The following is a 25,129-nucleotide window of genomic DNA, read 5'->3' as shown; positions in this document are numbered from 1 at the left end:
CTGCTGTAGCGGGGTGCTAAGGGGACTCTTCCTCAGAAGAGGACTCCTTGCGCAGCCAGCCTGGCTCCAACCCAATCTTGTGCAGAGTGTAACTGGTCTGGACATGTGGGAAGGGTTAAGGGGAGATGCTCATGCTTGGTGGGAGTCAGGCTTTGTGATGGACTGGTCCAGACAGGCACCCTTCAGACGGCTGTCCAGTGGTTAGCTTTTTGGAGTTGGACCAGGGAAGGATTCCAAAAGAGAAGTGAGCTCTGTGCCCTTTGAGTTCTGGGCAGCTCTTAGGTTCCATCATAGGGGGTCTGTGAAGACCAGGTGTGACCACCTGGAGCCCAGTTTGGAAGCCTCAGTTTGGAAATCTAGGCCCAAAATTACACACACACACACACACACACACATTCTTCCATGTTTATGGAGTGTAGTCACCAAGGGTTTTCACAATGAAGATCCCAGGGGTTAAACATGTAACAGTACAAACAAACAAACAAACAAACAGACACCACTAAAACACCAAAAAAAAAAAAACAAAAAACAAAAAACAAAAAAAAAAAACCTGAAACAAAAATAACCACACAGGTCCAGGAGAGTGCATTTGGCTTTACTTACTTAAAATACTGCATCCTGGGCAGGATGGGTCATGCCTACAATCTGAGTGGTCAGGAAACTGAGGCAGAGGCTGGAGGATTGCTACAAATTTGAGGTCATCTTGAGTTAGAACAAATTCCAAAATCTTCTTGGACTTTTTTTTTTTTGAGACCAGGCACTGGCCTTGAACTCACAGAGATCCACCTGCCCTTGTCTCCCCAGGGCTGTATGGCCCACCATGCTCAATACTCTTGTTTTTTAGTTTTAAAGTTTGCAGTGATTCTAAAACTATTCTAAAAGCCATCGATTAGTCCGAGAACAGCCACACCCTTGATGGAGGGTGTGCCCCACTAGATTTTTATGCTTCTGCTGAAGGTCTGTCTGCCACCACAGGCTAGGATACTGACTCACCAGGCGGCCAGGGATTCTGTGGCCTGGTGTTGGGATCCACCCAGCTACAGAAGGGAGAACAGCTTGGCCTTGCTCTGCTGGTAACGTCTTTTCCTGCTGGGAAAAAGCTCAGCTGGTAGAATGCTTGCTTAGCATGAAGCCCTGGATTTTGCCCCTGGTATCTTATAAATCGGTCTCAGCACTTGGGAGCTGGAGGTGGGAAGGACCAGAGAGCAGAGTTCCAAGGTCATCTTAGGCTCTACGGTAAGTTCAGAATGCGCCTGGGCTACCTAACCATGCCTACAGACAACACAGCAACCACATTAAAAACAGAACAAAAAACAAACCAAAAAAAGCAGACCCTTTCTCCAAATCAGCCACACGGGTAACATAGTTTCGGGCAAAATAGATTTCTCACTTTAAGATTGTTGCCTGAAATTAAGATTCAGTCTCCCCAGTCTCAGTCCTCCTCAGCACACACACACACCCTTCCCTTCCCCTCTTCCTTTTATTCTTTATGGGTTTTTTTATTTTTGGTTTTTTTTTTGTTTGTTTGTTTTTGTTTTTTTTGTTTGTTTGTTTGTTTTTTCGAGACAGGGTTTCTCTGTGTAGCCTTGGCTGTCCTGGAACTCCCTTTGTAGACCAGGCTGGCCTTGGACTCAGAAATCCGCCTGCCTCTGCCTCCTAAGTGCTGGGATTAAAGTCCTGTGCCACCACTGCCGGCTTTTTGGTGGTTTTGTTGTTGTTGTTGTTGTTGTTGTTGTTGTTGTTGTTTTGCTTGTTTGTTTTTTTTGAGATAGAGTCTCATGTAGCCCTAGTTGGCCTCAAACTTAGTATGTAGCTGAAGCTAGTGTTGAACTCCTGGTCCTCTGCCTCCTGAGTGCGGGGAATATCACAAAGATTCTCTTACCAGTGTTTCTTTACTGTATAAACCTAGGTACAGATGAAATGAGAGTACTTCTGTGTTCTGCTCATGTTGTCCTCGTGCAGGCAAACTTGTGTTTCTGCCCACTCTTACCTCCCCCCCTTCCTTCCCCACCCCTGTGCAGGGAGTTGGTGAGCACGGTAGGCAGGTCTTCTCCCACTGGACTACGCCCTAGTCCTTGCCTTTATAGTATAAATGCTTGTGGATTTCTGCGTAGTCTGCCTGTTTGAGGTGAGTGGCGTGCCTTGTTTTTCATTGGGTTTAGGCTTACCAGATTGTAAGATTACATTATCAGACTGCAGCATGTTTCTCTTATAGACTTCTCCCTTTCTTCTGAGTTATCTTTTTCTTTTTTTAAAATGTATTTTATACATGCATTGGTGTGTTGCCTGCATGGATGTTTCTGTGATCTCCTAGAACTGGAGTTGCAGACAGTTGTAGCTACCATGTGAGTTGCAGGGAAATAAAACCCAGGTCTTCTGGAAGAGCAGCCTGCGCTCTTAACTGCCCTTGAGTATTTTCCTAGAAGACTTCTGCTGGGCGGTGGTGGCACATGCCTTTACTCCCAGTACTCAGGAGGCAGAGGTGGAGGCAGAAGGACTTCTGTGAGTTTGAGGCCAGCCTGGTCTACAGAGAGTTCTAGGACTTCGAGGGCTACACAGAAAAACCCTGACTCGCCGGGCAGTGGTGGCACACGCCTGTAATCCCGGCACTTGGGAGGCAGAGGCAGGCGGATTTCTGAGTGTGAGGGCAGCCAGGGCTTCCGAGCACACCGCTGAGCCTGTGCATTTGCATGTTTGCTCATGTGCTCCCACATTGCCCTCCAGGGTGACCACGTGGCTTTTCTGTTCTTTTCCCTCTCTCTCTGTAGAGTGCTGGAATGTAACCCAGGTTTTATACTTGCTAGGCAAGCACTGTTTGCACCATGCTAAGCCCAGCTAGTATCAGTGTCTTCCTCTTGCTGAATGTGTAGACAGGGATTGATCACCAGAGTTGACAGTGAAAGCAAGCAAGTAATCTTTCTTCTCCTTCTCCTCCCCACGTCCTCCTTACTCCCCTCCTCCCCCTCTCCCTTCCCCCTCCCTTCCCCCTCCTCCTCCCCTCCCTCCTCTTCCCCTTCCCCCTCCTCCCCTCTCCCTCCTCTTCCCCTTCCCCCTCCTCCCCTCTCCCTCCTCTTCCCCTTCCCCCTCCTCCCCCTCTTCTTCCTCTTCCTCCCCCTCCCCTCCTCCTTCCTTCTTCCTTTTCTCCCTCTTCCTCCTCCCCCCTTCTAATATGCTAACCTTAGTTCACAACAATCCAGGGTGACAAGAGCTTCTGTCAAACCTCTTAGTCTTCATGTGGCATTTAGATCAGGATTACCCCTGCCTCAGCTTTCTGACAGTGAAAATGGAGTGCAGAGTTTCAGGCCCTACCCTGATGGCTGCCTGCTTTTGCCTGTTTCTCCACCCAGTACTTTGGCAACCCACGCTCCATCACCTCTCGGTGTGACCTGAAGGCAAACCTCATCCGAAATGGCTGTGAAGGTGAAATCGAGAGTCCAGCCAGCAGCACCCACGTCCTTCGGAACCTACCTCTCAGCAGCAAGGGTTCCAGTACCACGGGCTCTGATGTCATCCAGATGACACCGCAGGAGATTGCAGTGAGCCTCCGTCCAGGTGAGTGCTCCTCAGGATGGGTTGGGTGCCACAGGCTGGCTCAGAAAGGCCCACTGGGCGTGATGTGCTAACGTAGAAGACGGGCTTGCAGGAGCTCCGAGCCTGGAGATGGTCATGGGACGCAAGGCCCAACCCAGGAAGCGGAGGATAAGGTTGCTGGGGAAGAGACTAGGTGGAGTGTTAGGTATTGTTAGTGTTAGGTTGGCTAGGTGTTGTTTTAAGGATTGGAGGAGGGGCCGTGCTTTCCTGACTGAGGCACACCCTGGGTGTCCATTTTTGCTAGACATAATGAACCCACAAACCTTGACTGAAACAATGATAAAAACCCAATATTGTAGGATATTTGTGACATACAATTTCTTACTTAAGCCATTAAAAATGTTCATTTTTATTGCTTTTAATAATGTATATGTGTGCCTAAGTGTGTGCATGTGAGTACCTCAGAGGCCAGAGGCATGGGACAGATTTCTCTTGAAGATAGAGTTCCAGATAGAAGTGTGCAGCCTGACATGGTGCTGGGAATGGACTCAGGGCTTTAGTTTCTCTGAACCTTCTCTCCCATTTATGTCTCTCCCTCTCCTCTTCCCTCTTCCCCGTCCCTTCCCCCTCCTCCTCCCCCTCCCCTTCCCCCTCTCCCTCTCCTTCTCTCTCTCTGGCATAGTCTCACTATGTAGCCCTAACTGGCCTGTAACTTGCTATTTTAGATCAAGCTGACCTGTAACTCACAAGAGATCCGCCTACCCCCAAGAATTCTTGGTTTAAAGGCACATTTTAACCATTTTTAATCATACTGTTCAGTCACCATGCTGTGCCATCATAACTCTTTCTGCACTGCTTTATGCCCATCAGAAACTCTTCTACCTAGTAGAGAACATCTTGTCACCCGACCTTATTCTGAAGCCCTGGTAACCCGTAGTCTGCTTTCGTCTCCATGACTTTGCCTCTTCTAGTGAACACTTGTGAATAGAAGCACATGGTATTTGTCCTTTAACACAGCCTTTGCAAGCCTCATCAGACTGGACCAGGAGGCAGAATTTCTTCCTTTTCAAGGCTGTGTGCTATTCCATTGTAGCACATTTTGTGTGCCCACTCATTTGTTAGTGGATGTCGAGCTCTTTCAATTATTTTCACCTTGCTGGTTTTATTTCTGGAAGGGTGCTGATGGACGTATTCCCTATTCAGTGCAAGTTGCTTAGATAACAGTACTTCTAGGAAAAGTCATGGCGTTCCCCCTCCCCCGCCTGCCCTGCCCCCAGGCAAACATTTCTGGGAGTGTCTCTCCTAGCCCAGGTTTACCTTAAGCTCACACCTTAGATGAGGATGACCTTGAACTCTTGCTCTTCTCTCCACCTAAGTGCTAGAATTACAGATGTGTAACCCAACACCTGATTAGGTAGTGCTTGGAATCCAGCCCTGGGCTTTCTGCCTGTTTACCAAGGCTGCTGCTCTAGCTAGCCATTCATTGCTTAACATCCATTCTGTGAGTGTCTAGGAGGCTGTGCTCGTAGCTAAACAGGAAGTTTGGGGTGAGGCAGGTGTTTGCTTTTGGGCCCTTTCGTGTATCCCGCTGTCTGCCATACTTGGCCATAGCTATTTCTAGATGGCAATCTAGTGCTCAGAACGGATTGAGGCAGGGGGTTAATTATGAATTTGCGAGGTCTTCCTGAGTTGTAGCCCTGGCTTATCCCCTAGCTAGGAAGCCCTAGGCAGGTTATTTAACCTCTCACCCTCAGACTCACAAGGTCTTTAATACCTTCATTCTTCATGAAGTGGCCTGGGCGTCATACAAGACTGCCATCTAAAAGAGCTCATGGGACATGCCTTTGATCCCAGTGCTGAGAGGCAGAGGCAGGTGAATTCCAGGCTAGTCTGGTCAACATACTGAGTTTCAGGCCTGCAGGGACTATATAGTAAGACTCTTTAAAAAAAAAAAAGGTGGAAGTCATCATTTTAAAGGATAATGGCTGATGGTGGAAGGGCCCTGGGCCCCGGGATGGGATCTGGTGCAACAGACTGCATACAGCAACCTCCTCCAAGCTCACTGTTCTCACGCCTGTTCTTATTTCCTGATTCTGTGAACCATTGGTTTGGAATGAGCTCTGAGTCGCCAGATGTTTGGTTTTACTTGTTTCAATTATTGTGAAGCCAAAACAAAAGATGTAAGTTGGCTTAGGATGGAGTTGGCCCAGGTAGCCGGAGAAGCCCGGATTGCCAATTTTAGTCACACATCCTGTTAACGATCATATAGTTTTTAGTATTAAGAAGAAAGTAAGAATCATAATTTGTGTTATCCACTGAGTGCACTGGTAGGCCTGTGGGAGGAGTAGGTGATAAAGGGGGCGGCCATCCTGTGAAGACACACCCAAGTCACCATACGTTTTGGTAGAGGGGCTGGAAAAATGGCTCAGTGGTTAAGAGCACTGACTGTTCTTCCGAAGGTCCTGAGTTCAAAGGTGGCTCACAACCATCCATAAGGAGATCAGACGCCCTCTTCTGGTGTGTCTAAAGACAGCTTCAGTGTACTTACATATAATAATAAAGAATGTACTTACATATACTTATTAATATATGTACTTACATATAATAATAAATCTTTGGGCTGGAGCAAGCAGGGACTGAACTCAGGGAGGTTGAGCAGAGTGAGTCGGGTTAACTGGAGTGAGCAGAGGTCCTAAATTCAATTCCCAGCAACCACATGAAGGCTCACAACCATCTGTATAGCTACAGTGTACTCATATACATAAAAATAAAATAAACAAATCTTTAACTTTTGGTAGAGACGAAGATGGTGGAAGGTGAGGAAAATTGGGTTTTCTAAAGTTCTAGAATCATCGTGAGTATATTGTTAGAGAAATTCTTTAAAAATAATGGCTTTTGAAATTTTGAAAACACAGTTTTAGCCTGGCGTGGTGGCACACACCTGTAATACCAGCACTCTAGGAGGCAGAGGCAGGCGGATTTCTGAGTTTGAGGCCAGCCTGGTCTACAGAGTGAGTTTCTGACAGCCAGGGCTATACAGAGAAACCCTGTCTTGAAAAAACCAAATCCAAAAAACCAAAAAAAAAAAAAAAAAAAAAAAAAGAAAACACAGTTTTATTATATATAAATATGTGTGTGTGTGTGTGTGTGTGTGTGTACGTGAGTGTGCACGTGCAAAACCCTCTTATAGGGGCAGAGGGGATGTTCTGCTTAACATAAATGTCAGGTTACCAAGTACATTCTTGCTTGCAGGACGCTCTCCCGCCCTGGGGAAAGCTGTCAGGTGTGTGGGATTAGCTTTCTATTATAGTGGTAGCACAGCTTTCTTCCCAGCCCTGCCTCCTTCCTTGTAATAAACATTAGTTGAATGCAAGGGAACCTTACACAAGGCTAGCTAGGGGCAAGCCTCAGCATAACTTGAAAGACACCTGTGGCGGCCAGGCTACCATCCCAGGGTACTGGCGTTAGGGAAGAAAGTGGGCTGTGTGGTGAGGGGGACAGGGGAAATGACAAGGACTTCCTCACTTAGTCTTAAAATCTCTTTTTTAATTACATATTGTTCTGGAGAGACGGCTCAGCCATTAAAAGTTACATTTATTTGCCTGTCATGGTACCTTGGTGTCATGGTGACCAACGCCCTTATCCCCATACTTTGGAGCAAAGGCAAGGTGTTATCTATGAGTTCAAGGATAGCATGTTCTGCATTGGGAGTTCCTGGCCAGCCAGGGCTACCTAGTGAGACCCTGTGTCAAACTGTCCATCCAGCCGTCTGCGTGCTGTGTGCACACGTGTGGAGGTCAGAGAACTGTCTGCTTCCACCAAATGAATCCAGGGACCAAACTCAGGTTGTCTTTTCTGCTAGCTCTGTGAGGAGATCTTGGTATCCTCTGAGAGCCCTCAGGCTGAGAGACAGTGCTGGTACCCTGCTGAGCCATCTCTCTGGCCCACCACCATTCATCATCATCATCATCATCATCATCATCATTATCATCATCATCATCATTATCAGCAGCAGCAGCAAATTTATGCTATTATCTTATATGTATAAATGTTTGCTTATATGTATGTCTATACACCACACACATGCCTGATGCCCACAGAAACCAAACGAGGGCATTGGATGCCCTGGATCTGGAGTTATAGGGGCTTTCAGACAGCATGTGGGTGCTGGGAATCAAACCCAGGACCGTTGGAAGAACAACTAGTATTTCTAACCACTGAGCCATCTCTTCAGCACTCCCTTCCATTAAAATCATTTTTTAATATATTTTTATTTTCTATATTCTTTGTTTACATTCCAAATGATTTCCCCTTTCGCAGATGCCCCCTCCCCAAAACATTTGTTATTACATTTTATTGTGTGTATGTATGTATGTATGTATGTGTGCATGTATGTACGTATGTATGTACAACTTGTTTGAGTCAGTTTTTTTCTTTCCACCGTGTGGAGCTTGAGATCAAGCCCTCGGGCTGAGGCCGGACTGGTGCCTTCTGAGAGCCATCAGGCTGTGAAGTAGGGGGCTGGTACTCCCTGAGCCATTCTACTTGTAGTTCTTTTTTTTAATTTTTTTATTTTTTAAAAGGTGGGGAAGAGTAGTCTGAATTGGGTTATGAGGCTCGCGACGTGCCTCACCTCAGCCATTGAACTCGAGCTGCTGGCCGTGAGTCTGTTCCAAGCTCCGCTCCTGCGAGGGAGGCATCCGCCCACTCGGGGCTTCTCCTGCCCAGTCTGCCCACGCGTAGAGCCCTGCCCACGCGTATAGCCCTGCTCTCTGGGAACTCAGCTCCCCGCTCGGGGAGAGCCTGGTTAGGGCCGCGGGAGGCCCCAGTCTCAGACCTTCCCAGGGGCCGAAGAGTGACGAGCACTCAGCGCGTGGCTCCGCTGATGAGCTTCCTCCGCCCTCTACTTGTAGTTCTTAAATAGGATTACAACTGGTTTTTTTTTCTTCAAATTGAGATATAAATCACACATCACAAGTCACACAATCTTTTTAGGGGGGCGTGATTCGAGACAGGGTTTCTCTATGTATCCCTGGCTGTCCTGGAACTCACTCTGTAGGCCAGGCTGGCCTCAAACTCAGAAATCCGCCTGCCTCTTCCTCCCGAGTGCTGGGATTAAAGGCGTGTACCACCACCTGGAAAAATGGCTCAGCGGTTAAGAGCACTGACTGCTCTTCCAAAGGTCCTGAGTTCAAATCTCAGCAACCACATGGTGGGTCACAACCATCCGTAATGAGATCAGATGTTGCACAATCTTAAAATGTTCAGGTCACTGGTTCTAAGCTCTGTAACCATCACTAGTGTGTCATTACAGATGACTGTCACACCAGCAGTCTGAACTAGCTACCTTTTGTCTTCTAAAGCAGTTTACTATGCTATTTTCTTCACTGGACACTTCGTGCTGGTTATGTAACATGGGAGCCTTAATTCCCCCCCGCACTGTGAATGCGCTCCTTCCTGGTGGTCTTGAACCAGGGCATCATGTAGCTCGAGCTGACCTGGAACCTGTGACTCTCCTGCCTTCACCCACCCCCGCCCCAGGCCATGCCCTGTCGATTTGTCCTTTGAATGGCCACTTGATACTCCGTGTGCTTGGGCCCCTCTTTAGGTGATGGACAGACTGTTTCCACGGGGTAATCCTGAACACTCATGTGCAGGCATTTGGGGGCCATATGTTTTCAATAACTTGGGGTCTATAGCAAAGAGTGGAATTGCTGGATTGTGTGGTAATTCTGTGTTTAGCTTTCTGAAGAACTGCCAAACTTTAAGCAAGGTTTTGTATAAATACAAGGATCACGTTTTCCATTTTATTTCAACACTGGAAACTATGTCAGGATAAGAATTTTTTTAAAAAAAAAAAAACCTTAACAAAAGGCATGAAATTTTTAGGATATGCATTTTAAGCAAAACTTACTGAGATAAGCAAAATCGTGTGGTGGTTTTCAAGGGCTGGGACACTCAAAAGGTTACTTTGAGTTATTCATGTAATCTTTTAATTCTTAGATATTTCTTTTTAGAAATATTATTGCTTGTGTTTGTACACACACACACACACACACACACACACACGTGTTGTATCACACATGTGCCACAGTGTATGTGTGGAGGTTTTCCTTTTTTTTTTTGAACCAGAGTCTCTTTATGTAGCCTCAGTGGCTGTCCTGGAATTCAGTATGTAGAGCAGGCTGGCCTAGAACCTACAGAGATTCCTGCCTTTGCCTCCCAAGTGCTGGGATTAAAGGTATTGTGCCACCACACTCAGTCAGAGGACAACTTTTACTGATGATCTGAGATCGCTGAAAACCATATAAAAGGCGGGACACAGCAATGCTCTTGCGTAACCTTAGCATCGCTATACTTAGATGGGAGGTGGAGGCAGAACAATTGCTTAGAAGTTTGCTGGTCAGCAGCCGGGAGTACCTGGGCAAAGCAGCTGCAGAAACAAGAGAGACACTGACACACACACACACACACACACACACACTCCTCACCCGTTTATTTGAAGATGGCAGGAGTCTTTACAGTTAAGATTCTGCCTTGTCTTGACTTGCGAACAGTCAGTCTGGGAGTTCTCAGTCTGTCAGTGCATGTCTTCTGATGCCTGTTCCCAAGGACAAAAGTGAAGTTTTCTTATTAAAGGGAGGGTAGAGAAAAGAAAGTGTTAAAGTACCTTCCGGGCGCAGAGGCTAGTTAGTACTTGATTATAGAGGGAGACCCTGTACTTAGAAGCGGAGCCCTGGCAGGAACCCTGTGCTAAACAAGGCAGCATTGGGTGCTTTGAAATCAGGGAAACAGGACAGGAGAGGGGTTGCTGGGCTGGGGGCGGGGATGGGGGTAGGGGAGGGGTTGGGGGTGGGGGAGGTTCTTTGGGGGAGGGGGAAGAACTCCATTCTTTCAGGTCCACGTGGTCAGCTTCTCTTTGTTGTTAACTTTGTTGCACTTCTCTGATCCTACCACTGGTCCTAAGGTGGGGATTATGTGGAATAGCTCCAGAGAGATGCTCAAACCCGTAGGGCTCCCAGATAGAGAGGGAGACTGGGAGGGGGTCTGAGGGGTGTGGGAAGAGGTGGGGGTGGGGGGTAACAAATCCAGGTATGTCACATACCAACCCTGTTGGTGGGAGGGAGATCTGTGTCCCCTGCTGAGGCTTCCTTAGAGTCTCTGGCAGTCTAAGACAGCAGCTTGCTGGGAAAGCGTAGGAGGAAGGAGCGTGCCTAAGCAGAGTCACACCCAGAGATGGGACAGGTGCCCGGTCCTGGCACCACATCCGACTGTGGCGCCACCAGCCTCCCTGTCAACCTGCAGATCAGGGAGGCCACCCTGACTGGGTTGCTGGTGTAAGTGTCCATCCACACAAGAACTGCTGACACAGGCCTTCCGTGATCCAGAGCCCATGCAGGAGGGTGTGACATTGTCAAGGCTCACACGTCATGCCCGGTGCTCAGCAGGCTTGGGCCTGCGCTCCTCCTCACACCTTCCCTTCTGGAGATCTGGGAGGATCCCAGTGCTCCCTTTAATATTTATAGCCTCTGTACGTGTGTGTGTGTGTGTGTGTGTGTGTGTGTACCTTCTCGGAAGACTGGACTTACATTTAAAGGCCCAGTTAAGCAGGAGTTTCTGCAAGAATTTTTTTATCCTTTTTTGTATCCCCACATGAATTGCTTTAATTTGAAATTACTTTTCATTTTTAACCTTTGAAGCACTGGAACCAAAGATTTCCTTGTATGAGAGCCTGGATAGCTGTATATTATGGGTTTTAATCTCCACTATAATTATGTCTTCTTACTTCACTGAAGCAGAAACTAAGCCACATAGGTTGAAGGGAACTGGGGGCCTGCGGAGGGAGCCCTGGGTGACCAGGCCTGGGCTTAAATCTGACTCTCCCTCTTCCAAGCCTGCTGCTGCTGTTTATGTCTGTCCCTTAGTTTCCCTGAATCCAAGCCTTCTGCATCTCTTAATTAGCAAACCTCAGTAAGACAGTAAGGAGTCCACTCGGCACAGAAGAAGGTGGAATAGGAGACTTGGAGAGGTGGGCAGGTGTCAGAAAGCACAGCAGACCCTGGGAAGAGGTCATGGCTGTGGACAGAAGAGGCTCTGTTCATCTGGGGTCTTTCTTTCTCGTGCAAAGGCCAAAACGGGGGGTTCACACAGGGTAGGAGTAACCTTCCCTTTCTAAGTTCTGTCCTACTGCCCACCTCTCCCCCACCATGATAGGCATCCATCCAAGAGGTCCCATGGAAGGAAGGACCTGCTGTGTCTGCCAAACCGGAGCCAGAGTCACACTATAGCAGTTCGGAATTCATTCTGGACGAAATCTCGAACATTCTTCCGTCTGAGTCAGACCCTGGCGGTTTTTAAAAATAGGCTCACACCAACCGGAGACCCAAACTACATCGGTTTTGAGGCAGCTGGAACAATGGGTGCAAAAACAAGTCAGGAGAAGCAGCTTGCCACCGACTACAGATAGGAGCAGTAATCTTCGTACTTCCTGTGTGCGAAGTGCAAACTTTTATCCATCTGGAGCCCTGCTGTGCCCCGGGAGTGCATCCCAGCCTCATAGATGAATACCGCCGTTGCATTTTTTACTTAAGTGAGCCTAGGTCCAGGTTGCACCCCTGGTCTAACTTATGAAATACATCTTGTTTCCAGTGGGAGGAGGAACTCAGGTTCTATGTCTTGCGAGGACCAGGACTTCGCTTATGGGGAGCAGCTGGCCACACAGGATGCAGGGGGTTTCTCTGAGCTGTGGTCCTGGCCAACCGAGTGTGGCAAGGGCACTCTGACTCTTGCATCTCTAAGTACGTGAAAAGTATACCCAAATTTCAAATGTTCGAGAGCTATGCTGCCCCAGGCCAAACAGGCCATCTGGCCGCCCTGGCTGCCCAGAGAACTGTTGTTACCTGGTGAGAGCTGAACTTTGAAGTCAGCTCTGAGTGATTTGTGGTTAGAGATGATGACATGATTTAGGGATTTTTATCTCTCAGTTACTGTCCTGATTTGAGTCTCTCTCTAAACCCTGGGGCGGGGTCAGCTAGCAGGTCTCTTTGCCCTCCCTTTAATTAAGCTCCCCTTTCCACACCTGCTGGCTGTCTTACTATAGAAGTCAAATCACTTTCATTCTTTTTATATATTTTTGTTTTGTTTGGTTTGGTTTGGTTTTTTTGGATTTTGGTTTTTTCAAGGCAGGGTTTCTCTGTGTAGCCCTGGCTGTCCTGGAACTCACTCTGTAGACCAGGCTGGCCTCGAACTCAGAAATCTGCTGGGATTACAGAGTGCTGGGATTACTCAGAGTGCTGGGATTACAGGCGTGCGCCACCACTGCCTGGCTCATTCTTTTTATATTTAATCACAATTTGGAGTGTCTTTTCTCTTCTTGCCTTTTGTTTAATGGTAAATATAGTATATGTCAAAGAATGTGCATATTCTTTGACACTTTTTGTAAATGTATTTAATGAATGTTGGTAATTTCAGCCTCCACCCATTGGATGCTTTCTTCCTACGTCTCCTTTCTATTCTCAGGTCTGTGGTGTGTGTGTGTGTGTGTGTGTGTGCTCGCACACACTGACACACGTGGGAGCATATACAGATAAAATAAGAGTCCTGCCATTAGACCTGGAGCTAGGCTAGAGCCCAGCAAACTTCAGTGATCCTCCTGTCTCTGCCTCCCACAATGCTTGTGTTAGAAACATGCTGCGCCACGTCTGGTTTTTTTATGTAGGTATTGGGGATTTGAACTCAGGTCATAATGTCTGCACAGCAAGTGTTCTTACTCACCAAGCCATCTCCCCAGCCCCAGGTTACCTCCTTTGTTACCTCCTTTGTTACCTGCCCCTTCTTGACATTTACACCCCTCCCCAACCCCAGTTCTTACGCATGGCCACCCCCTCTTGTTAATACCTTTGCTTTCTATTGCACACCTTGACTGGACTAGGTGTTTTTCTGGCTGTGTTGGAGGACTATTTTCAACCCACCTTTCATGGCCATGTGTTGTTCAGTGTTCACAGTTACCCATGGGTGTTTTTTTTCTGAGAGACAGAACACTACTACACTTCTTCAGACACACTGACAGGGGTCTGAAGAAGGCTGGCACCCAGGCCTCCTCTCCAGCACTGTATTCACTTCTGAGACACTGTACTTCCCAGAAAACCTTGCTTTTTGGTGGTATACCATCTTTCATGAAGAGGAATGGCTTTATTTTTTTTGTTGGGGCAGAGAAGCTCTGCGTCAGACAAGCATTCTACATAGTGTCTGCTCAACTCTGGGAAAAGATCTTTGAAATGAAAATCTACCTTTTATCCCAGCAAGCCACGTGACCTCTAATGGGGTGCCCTCTCTTGGCACAGGTGACCAGACTACCTTCCAGCTGCAGGTACGCCAGGTGGAGGACTATCCCGTAGACCTGTACTACCTGATGGACCTCTCCCTCTCCATGAAGGATGACTTGGACAACATCCGGAGCCTGGGTACCAAGCTTGCTGAGGAAATGCGGAAGCTCACTAGCAACTTCCGGTTAGGTTTTGGGTCTTTTGTTGACAAGGACATCTCTCCTTTCTCCTACACGGCACCGAGATACCAGACCAATCCGTGTATTGGGTAAGTGGCAAGCTGTCCTTCTGTGGAATTGTGGGGTGAAGTAGTGGGAAAATGGAACCCACAGAAAGGCTAGTTTAGGGGAAACATTAGGCTTAAGTATTTAGTGATTCGTGATGGCCACATTCTGTCCTTGTCCTATGTGTGAGAAAGTGAACTGTCACGGGCTGTATCAAGACATAATGATTATGGGATGTATTTTTTTGCCTGCCTCACATGGCTCTATTTTCCCACATTAATATCACTTAGCAAGTGTCCTCGGGGAGTCCTGGGTCCAGGTGGTCAGGGAAAGGTCAGGAAGTGACTGGAGTGCACAGAAGCACATGAGTTCTGGGGTGGGGGAGATGGCTCAGTTGACCAAACACTTGCTACACAGTCATGAGAAGTTGAGTTTGTAAAAGCTGGGCACTTTAGGATGCTCAGAACCCCAGCACTGGTAAAGCAGAGACAGAAGCATTCTTGGGCTTTGCTGGCTATGGGTCACACAGAATTTGTGAGGTCCAGGTTCAGTATGAGCCTCTCTCTCAAGGGGGCGAGATACAGGAAGGTACCTGATACCATTCTCTGAGCTACGCATGCACACATACACATATGCATGTGCATAACTACAAACAAATACATACATACATATATACATACATACATACATACATACCAAAAAATGTGCTCAGAGATTGTCCCTGTTTATGTTAGCAGCTATAATTTATTTCCATACAACTAAATGAAAACCTTGTTTCAGTTTTACTTTTTTGTTCAGTTTTAATTTTGTATGTCTGCATGTATACTATGTGTGTACATATCATGGCTCTTGCATAGGGGTCAGATGACAATGCCCTTGGGGGTGCATCGTGTGTACAACACACAGTAACTGATAACTTCCAGCCTTTTGTCCCCTCATCTCCACAGTTGGCCTTAATGAGTTCGTAGAATATAAGGCCTAACATAGTCACTAGAGCAGCTAAGATTTTAGTTCTCGCTGAGCATCAGACACCATGCACACTGTTAGCAAATAGACAGACACTTTATTGAGATTATCTCGTTACATGTCTTATGGACCTCTTCTAAGCCATACCTTTACACAGATAGCCAAAGGGTAGAGCCTGTATTCTCATCAACACAATGACATTTCCCGTCCCCCAAGATACTTTATCTGAGGCTGACTGGACACTCCCAAGCTCCCGCAAGCCCAGCAAGTCAGAGTTTACCTAAGTCTGCAGTAAGAAGTCCCCAGATGTCCACAGCTAAATATCTACAAAGCTGCCTCATTTGTACAAAACCTGAGGGGGTGCTGAATGGTGTCGACTCTTGGCACCTCTCCTTCAAGGATCCGGGCTTCTTCTGTGTTAGGATAACAGTTTTGATTCTTTGTCTCCGGCTGCCATGGAGGTGGGTGGGTGTTCTTTTTAAAGATCCTGGGCCCGTTTCTCTCCACATTTTGTGGCCCAAACAGCTCCCAGCTCCCAGCTAGGCTGGGTGTTGGGTGAAGTGGTGCTATCCTGGCAGCCTGTGTTCTGAGTCTCCCTGGTCTGGTTAGTTTCATTCTTCCATGCTGACCTAGATCCTCCTCACGGGTCAGAAACCAACATAAAGATCGAAAACCACTGAGATAGGTCAGGCCATGGTAGCGGATATCGCACGCCTTTAATCCTGGCAGAGGAGGTGAGGCCAGCCTGGTCAACTAGACCTACACAGAGAAACCCAACCCATAAGAAGGACTAAACCCCAGTAAGGTAAACAGTGTTAAATACAGACACATTCAAAGTTCCTTAAGCTTAAAGAGCCACGTTTCGTCTGGGTGCAGCATCTCCTAGCGGCAGGTAGCTACCTAAGCTGGGTAGGTTCTGTTTAGTGGCTCTCAATCTCCAAGCCACTTTGAGCTGGCCCCAGGCCACGTGTTTCATTGTTGGTGTTTTGCTACTTACTGGGAGGAACAGCATCTTAATGAAAACACATTTTGGTTTTTGTCAGAACAGTAATCCCATCCACTCTTTTCTGTCACTGCCCTGATTGGGCACCGACTCCAGCCAGACAGGGTGTGTCTGCACTCTCACAGAAGCTGGACTGGGAGCTGGCAGAGGATCAAGGTCCAGTTTGGGAGTTTAGCATCCAAATAGTCAAGGCTATTGCACATAGATATTCCAACTTCCTACTCGAAGCCCTCCAGGCAGAAACAGTGGCAGGCAGGGCTATTCTTGACTGAGCGCCCTGGGCACTCTGAAAAGCCGTTCCTAAGACAGGAAATCAGTGAAGAAAGAGTGTAAGGAAGGAAACTTCAAATCTAAGTCATGTAAATCTCTCTTTTGTAAGCCAGGAAGTACCAGAACCGACACTGCAGCAATGGGGAGCAGCTGAGGTTCCTGGGGAGTCTCCCTAGAGAGTCCCCTTTGCAACTTGGGAGGGCTGGCACAAGCCAGGGCATGTCATCTAACTGTCCCATACTGAGTCTGGGACAGCACACACGATTGCTTTCCTGTTTTAAAGGCCCTGTGAGATAAGTTATTGACATCTAAAAAGCAATAAGCCACAAATAACCAGAATTTCTAGGTTTTTCCTCAACCTGGTATAGAATACAGCAGAAACATTAAGTCTGGAGAAGTACCAGGCTTGCCCTGGGGAGTAAAAAGTAATGCAAGCATCCGATCTGATTGAAGACAAGTTTGATAATGGTCACAGAGCATCTCTTAGGAAGCCCCAGTACTCGCTGACATTCTATTTTTTCTTTCTTTCTTTCTTTCCTTCTTCCTTCCTTCCTTCCTTCCTTCCTTCCTTCCTTCCTTCCTTCCTTCCTTCCTTCCTGAAATCTGCCTGCCTCTGCCTCCCGAGTGCTGGGATTAAAGGCGTAGCGCCACTACCACCCAGCAACATTCTATTTTCTATAGCTAGTTGTGGGACTTTTTCTTTGATTGAGCTGTCATCAAGATCATTTATATAAAATCATCTCCGTTGTCATTTATACATTTTTACCCTTTGATTATGTTCCTCGAGAAGCCATGGAGTTTCTTTGTCCCCCGAAGGTGTCACTCCACTGCCTCCAGCACCTCTGTGGCTGAAGTGACAAGCTCTGTTTATCTAATCCTCCTTTCCTGTGTGCTTTGTCTCATGCTTTTGACTGTGTCTGGGCAGGAGTTACCGTGCTTCACATTGTTCAGGGCTTGGTTGGCTGCGTCATCTGAGTCTGGGAGGTTCGAACAGTATCTGTGTGATTGTTTAATCTCCCCTGCTGTCTCCGTGTTCATACACTAGTGGGTGGCAGTTGGAGCGTCTCAGTCTAAATTCCATGTTTCTTATTTTTCTTCATGCAACCCCCACCCCCATCCTTTCCCCCAGCTACGTAGAACTCCTTCCAAGTTACAATTTTGTTCTTCAGTTTAATCTGTATACTGAAACAGTTTGGACCTCTATGGCTTTATTTTTCCTTTCTATAATTGTTACTTGGTCCTTTTCTCAAATCCTTGTGTTTTAGATACTATTTTGTTGTTGTTGTTAAGACTTTTAGTTTTCATTGTTTGTTTTTAATTTTCTGGTAATTTCCCTTCTGGCTTTCGCCTGTCCTTCCTTCCTCTTTTTGACTGTTTCACAAGTCCTCGTCTGAGGGAGTCTTCTAGCGTTCTGTCCTTGAGTGTGAAGTTTGCGGACATTCCTTTGGGCTCTCAGCCTCTCACGTGGTGTGAAATGTTTTCATTAGCTCATCTTCGCAGAGGCTGTTTTCCATCAAGAACCATATGACCTTGGTGCCCTGGCTTTCCACAGAGCAGTTCTAATCTTTGCCGTTGTCAGGAACCTTCCATGTTAACACCGGAACTGGTTTTCCTGTTAATTTCTCAGCTGAGGATTCTTTCACCATAAATGTTGTGATTTCTCATCACCAAGGTCTAAAGTGACTTTTAAAGATTTATTTATTTACTGTGTATAGTGTTCTGCCTACATATATGCCTACATACCAGAAGAGGCCACCAGAACTCATTATAGATAGTTATGAGTCACCATGTGGTTGCTGGGAATTGAAGGACCTTAACCTCCGGGCCTGATTCCCAGCACCCACACTGGGCAGTTCGCAACTCCTGTAATTCTTGTTCCATGGAGCCTGATGCTTTTTCCTAGTTCTACAGCACCTGCTTTTACAGGGTATATGATACGTACATATATTTAAAAATTTATGTGTATGTATGCTTGTGTGTGTGTGTGTATGAATAATAAACTCTGAATCACCGGTAATGGTGTCCCATTAAGGACAGAGATAAAGAATTACTTCCTGTGTCATTTAGCCAAGAGCAAGCCTAGATTTGAATTCTGTACTTTTTGTTTTTTGTGTCAGTCATTTGTCCTTGGTCTGTCTGTCTGTCATATGAGTCTGAGTCTATGCCTGCCAGAATACTCCCTTGTGAACCTGTCCCTGAATCTGTGTTGGTTTTGTTTTGTTTTTTATTTTAGTTTTTCAAGACAGGGAACAGGGTTTCTTTATGTAGCCCTGGCTGTCCTGGAACTCACTCTGTAGACCAGGCTGGCCTCAAACTCAGAAATCCACCTGCCTCTGCCTCCCAAGTGCTGGGATTAAAGTTGTGTACCACCACTGCCTGGCTGTGTTGGTCTTTTTGTGTCTGGTGTGTGTCTGGTTTTGCTGTTTATTGGGCAGCACAGGAAGCGTTCCATGGAGTGAGGGATGAAGCAAGCACCTCCCGGTCTTTCAATTCTTCCGTCTTTCTGATAGCAGAGGTGACTGACCGCAGAACTGGCAGATGCCAGCGGCCTGGTCATGCCACACAAGTAGTAGGTGTACTTAGCTTCCAGAGGGAGGCCCCACAGTAGGTCTCATATATCCTGAGCCCAACCACAGTGGGTCCCCCCTATTTCCCAATTCCCAACCTTCTTGGGGTGTTTAGTCATGTTGCCAGAACCCAGGACGAAGCCTGGAGTGGAGAGGTATATTTTAATAGAATTTTGCAAGGAATTAAGTCACCAACTCCAACTGACTGAGATAACAAACAGTATCACATCTGGCTTGGTGGTGCACTCCTGTAATCCCAGCACTTGGGAGGCAGAGGCAGGCGGATTTCTGAGTTCGAGGCCAGCCTGGTCTACAGAGTGAGTTCCAGGACAGCCAGGACTATACAGAGAAACCCTGTTTCGAAAAACCAACCAACCAACCAACCAACAAACAAACAAACAAAAACAGTATTACAAACATCATTGATCAAGTAATATCCAAATGTTCTATTCAATATTTACGATGGATATTCCTTTATGTCCTTTTGGCTTTTCACCTCTACTTTTGTTCTTTTCAACAAATGATTCACATGCATTGTCCAGGTCAGAGGTGTGGAGGAGCACATGACTTAGATTGCAGCTGTGTGCCGGGCGTTGGTGGTCTGCACCTTTAGTCCCAGCACTCAGGAAGCAGAAACTGGCAAATCTCTGTGAGTTAGAGGCCAGTCTGGTCTATAGAGAGAGTTACCGGACACCCAGGGCTACAGAGAGAAACCCTTGTTTGAAAAAACCCAAAACCAGCCAAACAAAATGATTGCCGCTGTGGGTTAGCTTAAAAGCAGATGTCATGGGAAATCTAAGGCATGCTGGGTGCTTCATTGTCCTCTTAAAGGCAGGTTAAACAAACAGGCTGAGCACACAGTAGGACAGCATTCTTAGGCCTTAAGTGACTTCAGGATATATTATTTACTGGGTGTTGAGGTGCAGCAAAAGTTCCAGTCTCTTGGACTGTAAGAGATAATTTCATAATAATGCATCATCACTACGTACGTGCGTGCGTGTGTGTGTGTGTGTGTGTGTGTGTGTGTGTGTGTGTGTGGCTTATGGAATTCAGAGATATTTGATCACTTAAACCTAGAGATGAATTTAGGTCCTCTGCAAGAGCAGTATGTTCTTAGCTGCTGAGTTTTCTGTCTTGCTTATAAAGCCTGCAGTGGATAGTAAACACCTTTGCCTCTTTTCTTGTCTGGTGGTTGGATATTTCATTACTGGCTTAGTACCATCCAGGCAGCCCCTGGGCTCTCCTGGGCTCCTCCTGGGACCAACTGCAAGCTTGTGCTTCCTTCCACACCATGCATAGAGAAAGAACCCTTGGGTCCCACCCCTTGATCTTTTATAACATTCAATCACAGTCTCTCTGTCTCTGTCTCTGTCTCTGTGTCTCTCTCCCCCCTCTCTCTTATCTATCTATCTATCTATCTATCTATCCATCCATCCGTCTCCTGGTTTTTTAAGACAAAGTTTCTCAGTGCAGCCCTAGCTGTCCTAGAACTCACTCTGTAGACCAGGCTGGCCTTGAACTCACAGAGCCCCTGCTTCTCACTTCTGAGCTACTGGGATTAAAGGCATCCGCCACCACCATCCAGTTTCCCTCTTTGCATCCTCTTCTCCCTAGTTAATAATCAGTGGCTCTATGATGTCCCTCAGCTGGGATTCCACAACACAGACACAGTGTGTATGGGGTTATTTTCCTGGCAAGAGACTCTAAAACAGATATCCAGGCCATTCTGGAACAAGTCCAAGGACTAACTGAGCCAGAAATATGATCACAGGTGATGTGCTGTTGAGAACGGTGGAGACCTTCCCAGTGTCTGTGTGGAGCCAAGAAGAGGTGTCCCTGACTAGGCTACGGCACATTGCCTGCAGTTCAGACATGTGTCCAGCAGTCACACTTTCTGGTTCCTAATTACACTGTAGGAAGAATAAGTTCTATCATGCCATTTGTAGAGGTGAAGGGGGCAGGGGTGAAGGGGACAGGGGTGAAGGGAGGCGTGGACACTGAGGATCAGTCACTGGGTTTCCACAGTTCTCCTGGTTTTTCATTTCACAGCAGTTACGCAGTTCCTCCTCCAACTGTCACAACAAACACACACCCAAGGTTCTAAATGGTGGCCCAGAACAACAGAAGGGAAATAGGAGCTTGGAGGAGAAGTTGGATAGTTGCAATGTGTTTCCCTCCTCTCAGGCCCTGTCCATCACAGAGGTGTGGGCGGAGCCTCAACTCCTCCTTCCTTGGGGAATGTTATGTCACACTTGTTTCTGTAATTACAAACAGGTGACCTGTCTAAGCAGAAGGTGTTTGTGACAGTGATGTCGTCATCGTCGGGAGGGAGACCAAGGAAAAGCAGACAGGGAAGGACTGACTGGAAAGAAAGAACTGTCACTGGGGTGGACTGGGAACATGTGTGCGCGTGCGTGCGTGCGTGCGTGCGTGCGTGTGTGTGTGTGTGTGTTGGGGGTGTGTGATCTGTCCCCAGCAGCTTGTGAGGTCTGTGCAGCACTGTGATTATTGCCTCTCCGCAGAGGGGAGCCTGCCTAGGCTCGTCCTGGTGGGGCGGGCTTGGCAGCAGTGAAGGCAGGACCTTTAGCAGTTGCTAAGCCTGTTTCCCTTCCCAGGCGCAGCTTGAATGGGATTCTAAAGCCTTTCTCCTAGGCCTTTCTGTCAATACTTGTTTTTCTGAAAAGAGACCTCTTTTAGCAGTCCACAGATCCTGCAGGTCTGTCCTGTTTACGCTGTGTCCGGCCCGCCGGCCTTCCTCTGTCTCCTTTCTCCACGTGATGGTAACATTCTTTTCTCTGGCTGCCACACTCTGCCCTCACTTCCTTTATCCCAAGGATCCATTTAAGGTGTCTCTTCCTGTTTCGTGGCCCCAGTTTGATAGGTTCATCGGAACTACTTTCTTTAGGAAAGGGGCCACTTAGGGCTCCCACTTCCCCTGAAAGTTTTTGACATGCCTGTCTTTTTCCCATTTGAAGAAGTGTAGATTTCTCTGGTGAGTAGACACTTTCTCATTGCAGTAAATGAATGAATGATTGAGAGAGCAGAAGGTCCATAACTCCTGTTCCGTTCTGCATCTCTTCTGGTGCCAGCACAGCCTGGTAGTGACCAGTGGGCCCTTTATCTTATGGCAGCAGCATAGTTTGAGAAAAAGCTGGCTACCCAGAGTCCTGCTGGTGTGCCCTCCCTGGCCACCGTCCTCGATTGTGCCTGCTCCCACTCATCTCCCAAGGCTGGCATCAAATCTTCCCCCAGCTCTATGAGTCTGCGGTGACCTCCAGTTCTTCGAGCCATTGTCTGCAAACTTCTGTGGTCTGGCTGTGTGCCCGCAGCGAGGGCTGGCTGTTTAGAGTTATTTGGTTTTGTTCTTTCCACTAGGCTTAGCCCAGAGCAGGTGGTAGGTGTTAATTGATGTTAATAGATGTTTTTCAATGTCCTTATTGAAGGCCAGGACATTTAATTAACATTTAGAGATGGGACCATCGAGATGGTTCAGTGGGTTGATCACTTGAGTTTGATTCCTGGGACCCACATGATAGAAGAGAACTGATCTCTGCAAGTTATGTTCTCTCTCTCTCTCTCTCTCTCTCTCTCTCTCTCTCATGTGTGTGTGTGTGTGTACATACATACATGCAAAATAAAATGAAATGTAATTGAAAATTGAAAAGGTAGGGGCTGGAGAGATGGCTCAGCGGTTAAGATCACTGACTGCTCTTCCAGAGGTTGCTGAGTTCAATTCCCAGCAACCACACAGTGGCTCACAACCATCTGTAATGGGAGCCGATGCCCTCTTCTGGTGTGTCTGAAGATAGCTACAGTGTGTAATCACATAAATAAAATAAATAAGCGGATCTTTTTTAAAAAATTGAAAAGGCTTACAGATAATGATGGAATATCTACCCTTCTCTCCTTTCTCTCTAGTTACAAGTTATTCCCCAACTGCGTCCCCTCCTTTGGGTTCCGCCATCTGCTGCCTCTCACAGACAGAGTCGACAGTTTCAACGAGGAAGTGAGGAAGCAAAGGGTGTCCCGGAACCGAGATGCCCCCGAGGGGGGCTTTGATGCTGTCCTCCAGGCAGCTGTCTGCAAGGTAAGGACCCCCAGCCTGTGGCTCCCACAGTCTTACATCAGAGGCTGAGCTCAGCTGCACACCGTGGGGAAATCTCTAGCAGTCAAGGCTGTGTCAGTTGGGGCGTGGCTCTGTACTACAGGGCAGTGCCAGACAGTTGTTCTGTGTTCATGCATCATCCTCTCCCCGCCCCCCCACCCCCCCCCACCCCCGTTATTTTAACCTTAAAGATTCCCTCACTGGGGAGTCCAGCCGAAATAGAATCACCCGAAGTCTTTGGCTGCATGCCCATGTTTTTGTTTTTCCTGTTTCTCTGCGATATGTGACTCTAGAGGGAGAGCAGAGATTTCAATCAGAAATGAACTTTGACTGTGAGAGGTTCCCAACTTGGAGAAATATATAAATGCAATACAGATAACTTAGTGTTAAAATAATTTTCTACTGTCAGAAAAAGTCTAATAGCAACAATAAAAGATTACTTACTCTGAGCTCATTTCTGAAGCATGTGTTCCGTATGGTTTGGTTCATCTTCTGGTCTCTGTGCACAAGCTTGGCAGTTTTCAGTAAGCTCTGTGTAGAGGGTCCATACTGGGGATGTGTTCTTTTAAAAAAAAAAAAAGATTTATTTATTTTTTTAAAATGTTATACATGAGGTTTTTTTGCCCTCATGTATGTAAGTATATGTTCTTGGCCAGGGTTCCTAGAGGCCAGAAGAAGAGGGCCTTGTAGTCTTTGGAACTGGAGTTACAGACAGTTGAAAGCTTCTATGTGAGTGACTGAGAATCTAACACGGGTCCCCTGGAAGAGCAGAGAGTGCTCTAAACACCGAGCCATCTCTCCAGCCTCTTGGTCATGTGGTTTTAAAAACCTTTGGGCGTTCATGAGTGGTGGAGTGGTAGGAACCTTTGAATGTTTGGCAGGTCAGGGGAAGAGATCGAAGTGTAACTTTGAGGCCTCTTACAGTAGCTGCTGGTCGCTTCCTCGGTGATCGGCACTGGGGTTTCTGAGTGTTTATGCCAGGTTTGTCCTAAACTCACTTTCCTCTCTAGTCTGCCTTTGACATGGAAAAGAAAGCCACAGTTTTGTCTCTGATGTTTCTGTCAGACCTCAGTCAGATGGCTAAACAGAAAGGGAAAGACAGAAAGCAGCAGGAGTCTTCCTCCTGGTCCGTCTGTCTGTGTCACTGTGAAGGCCTGGGGACTCCTTCAGAGTGGGAGGTCCCAGTGGTTTCCCATCTGGTGGCTGCGGGCCAGTAAGTAGCACATGGTTTAATTCAGAGGTTCCTGGTGGGTTTTCAGCACTCTGAAGGCCAAATGGAACACAGTTATAGCGCACTCATCCCTGAATCGTCCATGTGTCATGAAACAGTCTGTGGACTATACTCTTCAACCCCTGCGCCTGCAGATTGTCTTGTGCCATCCCGAATGGGTAGAATAGTCCACCCACTGATGTTCCGTATTACAGAGGCCTCGAGCACATATCTGAGCATACTGCTTGATCCTGGTGAGTCTCATCAACATAGCCACTGCATGAGCCCGTGTCAGCCTTAGACCTGTTGTACATTTCACCATGGCCTTCGCCACAGGGAAAGTTAATAGCTGTTTAGAATTATGCAGTCTGTAAGCCACTAATGTCTCTTTACCTTTCCTACACTTCCGTGCTACGACGTTACATTTAGACATGTGTTAAGACATTTCTTTATCATTTGAAATTGCCTAATTTTTAATAAATGTCATTTTCCCCCAGTTTTTTTTTAAACAGACTTTACTATTGTAGCAAAAATGTTAACAATAGATAGTAGGCTAGCTTTTGGTGAGTGACTAGGCAACAGAATCATACCATTTAATAACTCGAGGGCAAGGCATGGCTGTACATGCCTGTAATCTCAGTGCTTAGAAGCCAGAGGCTGATGGATTTCTGTGAGTTCCAACCTCATCTAGAAAGTGAATTCTAGGCTAGCCAGCACTACATTAAAAACAAACAAACAAACAAAAACAAAAAAAAAAATCTCTGTCTCAAAAATCAATCAAACAAACCCAACCTTTAGCCACTTGAACAATGCCAAAGAGAAATTTAGAGTGGACGGTGAAGGCAGGTAAAGACCACTGCGGCCAGAGAGAGCCTATTTGGCAAATAAATGAGAGAAAACTGGTCTGCTCATATTCCTAGTGGGCAGA

General features: G+C 46.9%; 1 protein-coding gene across 2 annotated transcripts in view; it reads left to right on the top strand.

Annotated features, from left to right (window-relative positions):
* Positions 1-25,129, top strand: part of Itgb5 (integrin subunit beta 5) — a 115,664-nt gene that overhangs the window by 27,559 nt on the left and 62,976 nt on the right. For both annotated transcript variants that reach the window (XM_052158115.1, XM_052158114.1), the window contains exons 3-5: positions 3,348-3,552; positions 13,875-14,124; positions 22,805-22,973. In XM_052158115.1, the coding sequence (XP_052014075.1) occupies positions 3,348-3,552; positions 13,875-14,124; positions 22,805-22,973 (624 nt within the window). The remainder of the gene's footprint in view (positions 1-3,347; positions 3,553-13,874; positions 14,125-22,804; positions 22,974-25,129) is intronic.

Source organism: Apodemus sylvaticus, chromosome 15, assembly GCF_947179515.1.
Source record: "Apodemus sylvaticus chromosome 15, mApoSyl1.1, whole genome shotgun sequence".
In the NCBI taxonomy this organism is placed as follows: domain Eukaryota; kingdom Metazoa; phylum Chordata; class Mammalia; order Rodentia; family Muridae; genus Apodemus; species Apodemus sylvaticus.
The sequence above is the reverse complement of the archived record's forward strand: the minus strand, read 5'-3'. Positions and strand labels throughout refer to the sequence as shown.